The 14,151-nt window shown below is 39.5% G+C and overlaps 1 protein-coding gene across 1 annotated transcript in view; it reads left to right on the forward strand.

Moving 5' to 3' along the window:
- The first annotated feature begins 462 nt into the window (after positions 1-462).
- Positions 463-14,151, forward strand: part of CROT (carnitine O-octanoyltransferase) — a 44,295-nt gene continuing 30,606 nt past the window's right edge. Inside the window, exons 1-6 of the mRNA XM_036247441.1 lie at positions 463-509; positions 1,081-1,165; positions 4,989-5,124; positions 11,639-11,763; positions 13,238-13,419; positions 13,591-13,715. Coding sequence (XP_036103334.1) covers positions 5,010-5,124; positions 11,639-11,763; positions 13,238-13,419; positions 13,591-13,715 — 547 coding nt within the window. The 5' untranslated portion in view covers positions 463-509; positions 1,081-1,165; positions 4,989-5,009. The remainder of the gene's footprint in view (positions 510-1,080; positions 1,166-4,988; positions 5,125-11,638; positions 11,764-13,237; positions 13,420-13,590; positions 13,716-14,151) is intronic.

Below are 14,151 nucleotides of genomic sequence, written 5' to 3' on the forward strand. Positions count from 1 at the left end.
CTGAGAACGGAGGGGAGAGGCTGGTAAACCAGAGCAGGGGCTAGAATCGGAAGGAATTGGGCACTGAGTCTTTAACAAGTTGGGTAAAAATGGGTCTGGGTCATCGTTTCCTGCGCCCACACCTAAGAGTTAGGTACCTGTGTGGGCGGAGCGTGACGGGCCTGGGCGCTGTGCTCCGCCTGCAGCAAGTAATTAACTGCTGCCAGGCCGGGTTTGGACCTTTCATCCGGCATCCCCCGAGCCTTTCCCAGGTCCGCAGCCTGGAATCCCGCCCGGAGCCAGACACCAGCGGGAGGGGCCGGGTCCCAGCAGAGCGCAGGCCCGGCCTGCCCCTGGGTAGGGGCGGGACCTCCGCGATTTCTATCCAATCCCCGCTCCCCAGAGGCTGCGGGGCCGACCCTCGCGACTTTCCATCCAATCCCCGTTCCCAGTGGCCACAGGGCCTCACATCTTTGCGGCTTCAAGGGAGCGGGCTGGCGCGGCTATGGGCTGTGGGCAAAGCGCGCGGGGTGAGGACGAGCAGGCCCTTCCGAGACAGTGCTCCCCCCTGCCACCCCTCACCCGTCCGGGGTCGGGGAAAGTTAAGTTGTGTGGAACAGAGTTGAGAAATGTAGGACGGCGGAAGTGCCAGGACTGGGCGAGGGAGTCGTCAGCAGGCATCTTGCCTGCCCGGGTCGCAGAAGTACCCCTGACGTCGGGCCCCCGGGCTGGTCCGTGGTGGTGCTTGGTTAGAGTCTCTCTCACCAGGTGGCCTCTAGAGTGTGCAGCTGACCTTGGTTTGGTGGGAAGAGTTTCCGAGCTCTCGTCTCCCTCTGCCTTGCGCTCTAGAACCGGGGCACCCGGGGTTCGCTGTATTCCGTGTCTAATGGAAGGAAATATGGTTGTTTGTAAGCTAGTGAACCCTGTGGTAGTTTTTATCCAGTTTTCTAGCAGTTGGACTTTTTGCATGTGTTTGCTGTGCTTTCCCAAAAGTTTGAGTCTTGGGGCCTCCCATCCACCAGATTGTCTTCCACTCTCTTTCAATAGTTTTTATTAATATCCCTCCCTGCAATCGTTAAGCTTGTTTCTTCCTTCCCACAGTCATCAGCCTACTTCCTAGTGATCTCCAAACAGAATTGTTGCAGCAGGCTCCTGAGACTCCTAAACAATTCATCTTGGTGTGTTGGTATGTGGCAATTTTTTTTTTTAACTTATTGAACCTGATTCTCCTTTCCACTTTGCGTTTACATCTTATTGCGACCAGGAATCCCACTGTAATTAAATCCAGCGTCATCATTTTCTGAATACATATATAGGTTCTTTTGTAATTATGTTATTTAATTTAATCTTTGTGGTTGAGAATTCAAAACAAATAATCTTTCATGAAAGAATCTGATAATTTATATTTTAATGTGTGCCTCTTGGTTAGTTAAGAATGCAGTGGGTATGGAATTGGTACTGTTGGTCTCAGTTTTCTAGAGTCTGTTAAATGGCAGGGAGGTATACAGAGAATAGCTTATCTTTTCAATATATGTGTATTCGTTTTCTATTGCTGCCATAACAATTTATCACAAACTTAATTTAAAAAACACAAACTTATTACCTCACAGCTTCTATAGATCATAAGTCCAGGTAGGTTTAGCTGGGTACTCTGCTTGGGATCTCACAAAGCTGAAATAAAGGTTCATGTAGGTCTGGGCTCTTTTCTGGGCACTCTGGGGAAGAATCCACCACCAGGAAGCTCATTAAGGTTATTGGCAGAATTCATTTCCATGCAGTTGTAGAACTGAGGTCCCCATTTCCTTCTTGATAGTTAGCTAGGGCCTCTCTTAGTTCCATAAGACCATTTACATTTTCAGAGCCAGAGAACACCTTTCATGGTTTTAATCTCTCTGACTCTTCTGTCACCACCTGGAGAAAGCTTTGTACTCCTAAAGGCTCAAATGATCAAATTAGGTCCACCTGGATAATCTCCCTATTTTAAGGTCAGCTGTGCTGAGGAACTGTGAGAGCTTTGTTGTATCTCATTTTTGGATTATCTCTGTATATGAATGATACAGGCTAAGCTCTTCTACCCTAACAAAGGAAGCCCAAAATACAATGGTATAAATAAGATAAAAGCTATTTATTTTGTTTTTTCATAAATTTAGAGGGAGGAATCCAGGGCTAGTAGGAAGATTCTGATCACCTCAATTTAGGCATCCCTCGTTTTACTTCATTTCACAGATTTGTTTCTTGCAAATTGAAGGCAAGACCCTCCACCAGCAAAAAGATTACAATTCACTTTATTGCAATGATCTGGAACTGAACCCACAATCTGAGATATGCCTGTGCATTGTGCCTGTACATGACTACCATAAATGGGTCCAAAGTGCTGTTCCAATTGAGACTATCTTCAAGGCAGTGAGGAGAGAAAACACAGGGAGAACACGTGTGGTCCTTTATAGGGGCTCACCTGAAGGTGATACATACATCACAAAGCCATACTGAGCCCCAAGGGAGGGTAGGGGAGAGAGAGCTGTGTAGCTATATGCCCAGCTAAAACTTCAGATTTTGTTAAGGGGGTAATTGGCTTAAAAGAGTCTCTGCCACACCCTTGTTTTTGATAATGTTTTATTCTGTAACCTATGAGTGGAATATTTTGTTTCTTTTTTAAAAAGAATTTTTTTTTCTTTATTGATTTCAGAGAGAGAGGAAAGGAGAGAAAGAAACAGAAATATCTATGAGAGAGAGAACATCGATTGGCCACCTCCTGCATGCCCCCACTGGAGTTTTGGCCCACAACCTGGGCATGTGCCCTGACTGGGAATCAAACTGGCAACTTCTTGGTGTATAGGTGATGCTCAACCACTGAGTCACACCGGCTGGGCTTGTTTGTCTTTCTATTAGTTTTAAAAAGTACTATTTGAAAGGACAGGAAATTTGTATTCAATATCAGTGTTCCTTGAGTTCTCAGTTGCTATTTTAATATATAACTTACTTTATAAAGACTTTTTGAGAAATCTCATTTTTCATTTGGCATCTTTATACCTCATTCACATTTTGGGTTAGTTTGAATTTTCTGATGAAAATGAATACATTTGTGGGAAATGTTCAGGATTGCTTTGGGAAACTTGAAACCATTCTGTGTAGATCTTACACCATCTGCACAATTAGATTACAGCAGCTTGTCATGTGATTTTATGTATTCTGTAATATTCTTATATATTTGCTTCCAGAGTTCTCTGTCTCAACCCATTATCCTCTTCTTTTTGTTTTTTAAATCCTCACCCAAGGATATTTTTCCATTTATCTTCAAATAGTGTGTGGGACAGGGAGGGAGGAAGAGAGAGAGAAAGAAAGAAACATCAATGTGAAAGAGACACATCGATTGGTTACCTCCTGCATGACCCAGACCAGGCCTGGGGAACCAAGGTGCGTGCCCTTGACCAGAATTGAACCCAAGACTCTTTATCCTTAGGCCGATGCTCTAACCGCTGAGCAGAACCGGCCAGGGCCATTATCCTCTTCTATACATCTGAATTCTGCCTACCCATTTAGATCTACGGCAGGTCTCCTCCCCCACTATTATGTAGCCTTTGTATAGGGGGAAGACCATAGTAGTCGAACACATCTAGCTTTGAGTTGGTTTGATCTGAGGCAAGTTACCAAATCTCTCTGAGTTTTGTATCTTCATTTATAAAATAGCAGTGAATGCCACCTTTCAGAGATAATATGAAGATTAGGGAGATAACACAATTTCTGTAACACCTACTGAAGTATTTGGCAAATAGGAGGTGGTCAGTAAATGATAATTATCCTGGTCCCACCGATTACTCCTTTACTTCTAGCCCTTTGAGTTATGGGGGAGGAAAAATACTTTTCCTTCTACCCTTCTAAATTTTTCTGGTTGGTCCAGTAATCAAATTGACATGAGAAAGAATAACAGGAGAAAATAACCATGTTTTACTTATACACATATGGAGGGTCTGTAAGAATATGGGCCCTGAGGGCAGATCTGGTAGTTAAGGCTTATGTGCCATCATGTGCTAAGAAAGAGTAGGAGGCTGTGGTTTGGGACTTCAAGGGGCAGCGACTCAATTTACATGGAGATGAGAAGCAAATGTTTGCTGGGCCATTAATGGAAACAGAGAGGACTTCCATGAGGTGCCTTGCTATTTCCTCCCTGTATATCACACTTAGTTCATATTAAGCCATCGTTATCTATTGCTTTCTTCCCGTAGGAGTCCTCTATTTAAATTATTTTAGGCTGTTTGAAGGAAGGTCAGAATTTTTCCTGAGTCTTTTGTTTGTTAAAAATAATGAGCTTAGCCCTGGCCAGTTTGGCTCAGCGGTTAGAGCGTCGACCTGCGGTCCGGAGAGACCCGGGTTCGGTGCCCGCTAAGGGCACGTACTTCGGTTGCAGTTTGTCCCGGGCCCTGGTTGGTCGTGCGGGTGGCAGCCACTCGATGTGTCCCTTCACGTCGATGTTTCTCACTCTCTCTCCCTTCCTCTCTCTCCCTCCCACTCTATCTGTACAAAAAAAAAAAAAAAATAATGAGCTTAGCCCTGGCCGGTTTGGTTCAGCGGTTAGAGTGTCGGCCTACGGTCCTGAGAGACCCGGGTTCGGTTCCCACTGGGGGCGCGTACCTCGGTTGCAGTTTGTTCCCGGCCCTGGTCGGTTGTGCAGGTGGCAGCCACTCGATGTGTTCCTTTCACATCAATGTTTCTCTCTCTCTCTCTGTTCCTCTCTCTCCCTCCCACTCTACCTGAACAAAAAAATGGCTTCGGGTGAGGATAAAAAAAAAAATAATGAGCTTAAAAACAATCAATATCCAAAAAAGGGCATATTTGGGGGTGGCAAACTCTCATTCCCCTCAGTCTATACTTTTTAAAAATTTATGAATTATTAAGGACTAGGACCAAGTCTTGGACATAATGGGTCCCTAAATAATTGATTTAGTGGGTTGGACCTACTAAATATAAAAATTTATGAGGTTGAAGCTATGAGGACTGTCTTTTTTCTTTAGTTTTTCTATTGTGATTGCATCATGGAAAATCAATTGGCTAAGTCAACTGAAGAACGAACATTTCAGTATCAGGATTCTCTTCCATCACTGCCTGTTCCTTCACTTGAAGAATCATTAAAAAAATACCTTGAATCAGGTATGTGTGTAATCTTTTAGTATAACTATTATTAGCAACTTAGAAAACTATGAAATTGTTAGAAGTCAGTGAAGGTCTAATTGCTTTTTCTTTTAGGCTAATGACAATTACATGTCCTTAAAATGTCCTAAATTTTCTCTTATGTTAATTTTTCCATAGTTTAAAAAGCCACATAGTACTATTAGACTTGCAATAAAAAGTAGTAGGCCTCTGCCTCATCCCTCCATCCCCTTCAAATCCCATTCTCTCAAGCATTTTCAAATAATTTATCTGTTTCTTGTGTTATCTCCAGGCTTAAACTATTTAAACATCTTATGCTATTAAATCTTGGATTTTTCAGTTGGTATTATGAATTAGTTCAAAAAAAATATGTGGATTTAACTCTCTTACACCCCCTAACTTTGTCTGCCAACATATATGCAACCCAACATGTCCACATTTTCCCTCTCATTCTCTCTATATAGTTGTACCAGTCAGCATTTGGGATTAAATTATTATTCACCTGATTTAATTTAGGGGTTCACCTGATATAAATCAGTATTTACCTGACCATTTAGGGTTTATGGTTTTGCAGTTGTTCACAAGAGAATCATTTGATGCACTTTGATTACTTTTTGGCTGCACGCTCCCCCCACCCCATTTTTCATTTGCTTAGCTTGCTTTGTATTCACAACTGATTCATTCCCAAACACTTCAGTACACTGAGAATCTCTGAATATATTTAAATACATAAGATATTCTCTCAGTTTCATTTCTTCTTTGATTTCATCCCTCCTAACACCTTCTACCCTCTTGCTCCAACCAGCATTGAGCTGATGGGGAAGCTGTTGTTCTGGGCTTTCCTTTGGTCGTCATCCTGGAAGTTCTCTTCACCCCTCCTGTGTTGGATTCCCTGGTTCTTGGATTCTGTCTTCCTCTTTTTTTCCTCTTTCTCTTTCCATATTTTGGTGCAGTACATCTTCAGTGACCACTTGAGAAAGAGTATCTGGGAGGAAGATAATGTAGGACCTAAAAAACATTCTACCTTCATACTGGTTTGGCTGACTATAGAATTCTGGGTTGAAATGGTTTTAAACTCTTTAAAAGAGTTTTTTGAAGGCACTGATTGTTCCTCCTGAGAAGTATGATATGTTCTGATATTCAGTCCTTTACATGTGCTCTGTATTGTTTTTTACTCTCTCGATGTGTTTGGTAACCTCTTCTTCTTTTTTTTTTTTTTTAAGTCCCTACCATTCTGAATTTCACAGTGATGTCTCTTAGTGTGTAGGTATTTATTTATTTATTTATTTATTTATTTATTTATTTATCTAAATGCCCAGTGGGTTCTTTTAGTTTAAAAAGTCATGTTTCTTTAGTTCTGGGAAACTTATGAAATACTGTTTCTTTGATAGTTTTCTCCTCACTTCTTTGCTTTCTCTTTCTGGAACTACTGTTACTTGGACCTAGGTCCTTCTGGGCTAAGCTTTTAATTTAAAAATGTTTCCCTTTTGTTATTAGTGTGTTAATTATTGTTGAGTCATCTTTGACTCCTGGCGACTCTATGAGTGAGTTATATCCACAATGTCCTGTCCTCAACAGCCCTGTTCATCTCCTGTAGTCTCATGCCTATGGCTTCTTTTATGCAGTCAGTCCACCTGGTTTTTCCTCTTCCTGTTGTGTTCTTTTTTTTTTTTTTTAAAGAAATGTGGGGGCTGGTGTGGTACCTCCCACCTCATCAAAGATCAGAAGCCTTTTTTTTTTCTTATTGATTTTACAGAGAGAGGAAGGAAGAGGGAGAGAGAGATTGAAATATCAATGAGAGAGAACATCAACTGGCCACCTCCTGCATGCCCCCCACTGGGGATCAGACCCACAGCCTGGGCATGTGCCCTGACTAGGAACTGAACCAGCAAACTCTTGGTGCATGGGTCAGCGCTCAACCACTGAGCCACACCCGCTGGGCCTCTTGTCTTCTATTTTACCCAGTTTTATTGTTTTTTCCAAAGAATTCTGCCTTCTCATGATGTGACTAATGTAGGACAGCTTCAGTTTTGTTTTTTTTGCTCCCAGTGATATTTCGGGCAAATTCTAGGACCCACTTGTTCTAATTTCTGGTGGTCCGGGGTATCCATAGAGCTCTCCTACAACACAATGTTTCAAATGAATAAATGTTTTTCCTATCAGCCTTCTTCACTGTCCAACTTTTGCATCTGTGTATAGTTACTGGAAATACAAGAGTGCGGATGATCTAAGCCTTGGTCTCCAATAACACAACTTTGCTCTTGGTGATCTTTTATAATTCTTTCATTGTTGCCCTTTCAAATCTCAGCCTTTTCTTGATTTCTTGACTGCAGTCTCCATTGAACTGAAGACTGAACCAAGGTAAGCAAAGTCTTATCTTCATTGTCTGTGGTAAAGTTGTATATATCCTCATGATTTTTGTCTTCTTGCTGGTCAAATGCAGTCCTGCTTTGACATTTTCTTCTTTCACTTTCATCAGAAGTCTTTTCAAATCATTGTAACTTTCTGCCAGTAAGATGGTATCATCTGCATATTTTAAATTACTGATAGTTCTTCCACCAATTTCACTCCTTCCTTTGAGTCTAGTCCAGTTTTTCGTATTATATGTTCTGTGTATAGATTAAACAGATAGAGAGATAAAATGCACCCTAGTCTGACACCTTTACATATAGAAAACTGTTCTGTCTCCATATTCTGTCCTGACACACTACAGGTTACATGTCAGGATGATCAAATGCTGAGGCACGCCCATTTCTTTTAAAGCAGCCAATATTGATTGGTGCAGTCAAAGTCTTTACATAGACTAACCTTCTGAAATTCTTTGGAGCACTCCAGTATTCAACAAATACTTGTAATTAGAGTATCTTTTCTTTTTATGAATCCAGCTTGAACACCCAGCATTTTCTAGAAGGTAAAAGTCTTTGTTGCATCATCTTAAACATCACTTTACTTTTGTGGGAAATTAGAGCAATGCTCTTAGAGTTACCACACACTTTGGCCTCTTCTTTCTTGAAGATTGTGATGCATATTCATTATTAATGCCTTCCCCTTTTTGGTCTGTTTACTGTTTGATATTACCAATCCTTTGTTCTGCTCTCTGATTCCTGTGAGAGGTTTTCTTCAAATATCTGGTAATCCTTAGACACTCATATTTGAGTCAGACCCTAAAAAGCTGACTAGGAGCTCTGTGTACCTGGGTTCAAGGGCTTGATTACTAGTGAGCCTTCTAGGATAATAGGTCAGAGAACTAGCAGTTCTGTTAGGTCATACCCAAATTCCAGTACTCCTTTTTCTTACCCTGATCTGTTTCACCAAAGAAGAATCCTCTCATCATTTGTTTAAAGGCATAAGCCTGACTGCTGGTGTTCTGGGAGCTTAGTAGAGGGAGGGGGCTGGAGTATACACTTTGATTATAATCCATCCCCCTTTTTTTTCATTTTGAACTAGAATCCAGGTATTCTGCTTGTCTGGTTCAACTTCTCCTGAGAGAAAACCTCCACATTTCTACTGGTATTGGGAGGAAGTTGTCTGGCTTTCTATACAGAAGCGAGTGTGGATTGGGTGATTGCTGCTTCTAAAGACTTTCCAGCAGTCCTGATTTCAGCTTCACTTCACCCCCCTGCCTTTGGAATTCCATGTGTCTTGAATTCTTGAACCTTTCTGGTATTATACTGCAGGATTGGCTCGCTTCTTGGTTTGTACCTAACTCTGCCCTAACTTCCACTACCTTCCACTCTCCAGGCTTTACTTTCTCCATTCTACAAAGTCAGTTGCCGTTTTCCCATGTGTTTTATAATTTGTAAAATGTTACCTTGACCTGTCTGTTGTCCTCTCTGTTTTCATTTTTTTGTCCTTATGGATTTATACCTTTTTAATTTACTGTCATTTTAGTGAGTTTCTAGATGTAGTAGAGGTAAGTCTGTGTACTTAGTTCACTTTGTTTAACTGGAAGCCCTCTGTCTTGATTTTGTTTTTTAAATTCTTTTTCTCTCTTCTTTATTCTCATCTTTTTTCTTGGAATTATAGTATTTTAAAAATAAATTCACTGATCCCTTTTTGATTATTCACTTGTACTCTATGAATATAGATCTTTAAATTGATTTTAAGATAAGATTTTGAAGAGGCAAAATAGAACAAAAGGTAGATATTAATGTTCCAAAATTTCTAAAATTTACTTTATCTGCTTGTCTGGTTCAACTTCTCCTGAGAGGAAACCTCCACATTTCTACTGGTATTGGGAGGAAGTTGTCTGGCTTTCTATACAGAAGCGAGTGTGGATTGGGTGATTGCTGCTTCTAAAGACTTTCCAGCAGTCCTGATTTCAGCTTCACTTCGCCCCCTGCCTGTGGAATTCCATGTGTAGCTTAAATTTCAGAGCACTTGGTTTTGAAGGATTAAGAACCCTGTATCCTTTCTTTTTTCCTTTTCTTTTTGTTTTTTTGGTGTGTGTGTGTGAAGGAAACCATTATTGGCCACAAGGCACCCAACACTGCTCTGGGAAGACTTTACATTTACATGTTGTATTTACATACAGAGTGTTCTGGGCTCTGCTTGAACATTAGTGGAAAGACACTTTAATTTCTCTTATTCATGACTAAACAGGATTTACTTTCCATGATAGTCCTGTCTTTGTCATTTTAACTGTCATTTTCCAGAATGATTTTTTTTTTTAAAGTATATTTTTTATTGATTTTTTTTTTTTTTTTTAATAGAGAGACAGGAAAGGAGAGAGAGATAGAAACATCCATGTGAGAGGGAGAAACATCAACTGGCTGCTTCCTACCCCCCCCTACTGGAGACTGAACCCACAACCCAGGCATGTGCCCTGACTGGGAATCGAACCAGGACCTCTTGGTCCATGGGACAACCCTCAATCCACTGAACCACACTGGCTGGGCCAGTATTTTTTTTAAAAAATTTTATCTAGATAGGAAATGCAAATTCATTACCTATTTCATCAAAACTTTTTTGTTAGCCTTAGAGAATTACACATGAAGGTATTGCCAAATGGTATTCTGATTCAGTTCCTGACTAAGTTCTTTTTTTTTAATTTCAAAAATTATTTATTTTGTAAGAGTGTACCCCTAGTCCAAAGTAACTATGTTTTAAAAATGTTTTAGCCAAAAAATTTACAAAAACCTTTTCAGTTCAATCTAGTAAAAATGATATCTAGAAAATATTCCACATTATTAAGTCTGTCTTAAACAGTTCAGATTCTAAAGCATTCCTAAGGCACGGTGTTCTGGAAGACAATGTGCTTTTGCTGGGTTGTGGGATGGATGCAGTGTCCGTGGCTGGCTCCACATGAGCCCGACGGGCACTTTCTGCCTGGATGCTGTGGGGTTTGAGAGGAGAGCCACACATAGGCTCCCAGGGCTCGGTGGAACTCTGTGCGACACTGTACCAGCTGCTGGCACTTGGGCCTCTCCTCTGTATCTAGGGCCCAGCAACCAGCCATCACAGCAAATAGTTCATCAGGACAGTTGATAGGCTGGGCTATTCGGTAACTGTCTTTCAGTTATGCAGCCATCTCAAAGGGGTCGATGTCCACGTAGGGCGTTTGGCCCAGAGTCCTGAGCTCCCACAGCATCACTCTGAAAGCCCACACATCACTAGCGCTGGAGAACTCATTATTAACCAGACTTTCCAGAGCCATCCATCGAACTGGTCTATTCTCATTGTCCCCCAGACAGTGATAGTCCATGGGGAACAAGTCTCCGGAAAGGGCATTGTCTTAACCTGGAGTGTGTCATCAATGACACAGTTCCTAGCAGCCAGGTCTTTTTTTTTAAAATTTTTTAATTTATTTTTTTGTTACAGATGTTTCTTCTTTTTTACCCCATTGGCACCCCCCTCCCCACCCCACATCCGCCCCGTCCCCGGCTTTGTTGTCCATGTCTATTGGTTACGTATACATGCATATAAGTTCTGTGGTTTATCTCTTCCCACCCCGCACCCCCTCTGCTGACGAATGTCAGTCTGTGCCCTACTTCCATGTTTCTGGGTCTACCGTATTCCTCAGACTTTTATGTTCATTATATTCCGTATATAAGTGAGATCATGTGGTATTTATCTTTTTCTGCTTGGCTTATTTCACTTAGGATAATACTTTCCAGGTCCCTCCATGTCGTCTCAAAGGATAAGAGATCTTTCTTTCTTACAGCTGCGTAGTACTCCATTGTGTATATGTACCACAGCTTTTTTATCCATTCTTCTACTTATGGACACTTGGGCTGTTCCAGAATGATTTTTAAATAATTTTTCAAAAAATGGTTATTAGATTACATAATTTGCACTGTTTTCCTTTTTTTTTTTTTTTTTTAAACAGTATTTTGTATTGTTGCTCTTAAGCTATTTTATGTCATAAACTCTAATTTATGGGACTGCTGTAATAATTAATATTCCATAATTGTTTTATATAACTGAATTTCAAGGTTTGTGTAAGTAATAATAATTAAGGCGAGTTTGTGGTACTTGATGTCTAAATAATTTAATGCATGTTTTTTCTTTATAGTAAAGCCATTTGCAAATGAAGAAGAATATAAGAAAACTGAAGAAATTGTCCAAAAATTTCAAAATGGTATTGGAGAAAAATTGCACCAGAAATTACTTGAAAGGGCAAAAGGAAAAAGAAATTGGGTATTTATGTTATTGTACTTAAGATTAGAAAATTGATGATGCTTTCATTTAAAAATTATTACTGTAAAAATTCTTGCAGTTATTATTGTCATTATCATCACTCAAAATGAACTGCTTACCTTTGGAGTTTTGAGTGTTGTGGGTGGGCTGCTTTCTTATATAGAAAATTGGTGAAATGCATATTTCCTGGAACCAGTCATTCTGATTCAGTATCTCTGAAATGGAGCCCAGAAATCCTTATTTTAACAACTATTCTATGTGGTTTGTAGACCAAGCTTGAGAGAAACATTTTGCCCAGGTAATCATTGCCTAAAAAACCTCAAAACACTACTAAAATAGATGTGTCACATAGGTGGTATACAGATATTTAAACAGTGCGTGTGAGAAAAAGAACCATTACAAAATTGGAGTGGGGAATGATTATGAGTATTCTGTGTTTCAGTTAGATTAATGAGACATTGCTATAATAATTATTAAGGATACCAATTTTCTACAAGGAATCTTCTTTGGCTTCTTCAGCTTAACTACCTCTGTAGTATAAACTAGAGGACTTAATTAAAAATTATTACTTTTGTCTAGAAATAATGATTATAATTATTTTAGTTTTAGAAATTAAAAAGCAAGCTTATCTTTTCATCAACCATTGATACCTATGATAGAATAATAAAATTTTATACTTCCAGATTCCTTTATTCTCATTCTTGAGCCTTGATGATTTTTTTAAAAAAATGATCTCAGAGGAAGGGAGGAGAAGAGAGAGAGAAACATTGATCAGTTGCCTCCTGCACGCACCTGGACTGGGGATTTAACCAGCAACCTGGGTATGTGTCCTAACTGGGAGTCAAACTGCTACCTTCTTGTGTATAGGATGATGCTCCAATCACCTGAGCCACACTGGCCAGGGAAAACCTTGAATGATTTTAATTAATTAGGGTAAAGGTAAGATGATGTTGTTCTGCTGTATCCTTTTTATTTCTATCTTTTTATGAATGACTGATTATAATTGAGAACATCAATTTCTTCAAAAATAACTCTAGGTAACTTGGTAAGATCTGCTTACTTATGCATGAAATTAAAGTGCCTATAGTTAAAAGAGGGACATGTAGAACACCGTGTCTGTGAAAACACTAAATTAGTTTTTTAAAACCTCAAAAGTTTTTATATTTCTGGTTTAGTATTTCAGTTTTTTCTTGGAAAAGGAAAACTGTAAGTCCCTTACTTGAGGATTTATTGAATAGCAATTGTACCCCAGGTACTCTGAGAAAACACACCTAAGTACTCTGTTGGGTATTTGTGACTTCAATATGATTTGTCTGAAAGTGCTTTTTGTTTCATGTTTTTGATAATGTAATTAAACTTAATAGTATTTAAGACCCTATAATTCCAAAGGAAAAAAACACGTATAGACAGTAACTTTTTGTTTTTACACATTCCCATATCATCAGTAACATTAGGCTGATGTCCTTTGTTCTAGCTGGAAGAGTGGTGGCTGAATGTTGCCTACTTGGATGTCCGTACACCATCACAACTGAATGTCAACTTCGGGGGTCCTGCGAACCATGTTGAACACTTCTGGCCTGCAAAGGAAGGCACGCATTTGGAAAGAGGAAGTATAAATCTTTGGCATAACTTGAACTACTGGCAGCTGTTAAGAAAGTAAGGATAACTTATGTGAATTTAGTAGAAAATTTACCCAAAGTCTCAGGTAAAATTGAGAAGCTTAATTTACTAATTTGGGGATGAATATTACAGTTGTGACTATTTGGTTTATAAGTTTTATAATGACTTCTTAATCAAAATACTTTTTGTTTTGTTTTGTTTTAATAGGGAAAAAGTGCCTGTTGAAAAAGTTGGAAATACTCCTCTAGATATGAGTCAATTCCGAATGCTATTTTCTACCTGCAAGGTTCCAGGAATTTCTAGAGATTCAATTATGAATTACTTTAGGACTGGTAAGTAAAAAATTCGAGTACTTTCTTTGGTAATGCCATTGGGATTTGGGTAGTTTCTATGACACTGTGGAACATACTGTTTTGAAGAATATTTCTTATTGGATTTTGACTCAGAAGTTTTCTATGAACCTTATCTTTCAGTCATTCTGATTAGCTGAAAGTAATGTATGGGAATGGATTTTCTAAATTGTATCTTACATGCTTATGTTACATCATTTGAAAGTTTAAATTTTAGTTAAAGAGTAGAATTATGAATCAGTATTAGGGAATTTGGGGAATATTGGTCCTTCTGTTTCTACCCTCATTCCTTTTTATCTGAAGTCTCTTTTTGAATGTTTGCTTGTATGTGCTCATCGTGCCCCTCTCATTACGAATATGCTTTTCTTCCTCTTATGTGAAGTGAGAGTCTGGTACCAATATTATTAAAGGCACATGA

Source organism: Molossus molossus, unplaced genomic scaffold (assembly GCF_014108415.1).
Source record: "Molossus molossus isolate mMolMol1 unplaced genomic scaffold, mMolMol1.p scaffold_m16_p_7, whole genome shotgun sequence".
Lineage (NCBI taxonomy): Eukaryota > Metazoa > Chordata > Mammalia > Chiroptera > Molossidae > Molossus > Molossus molossus.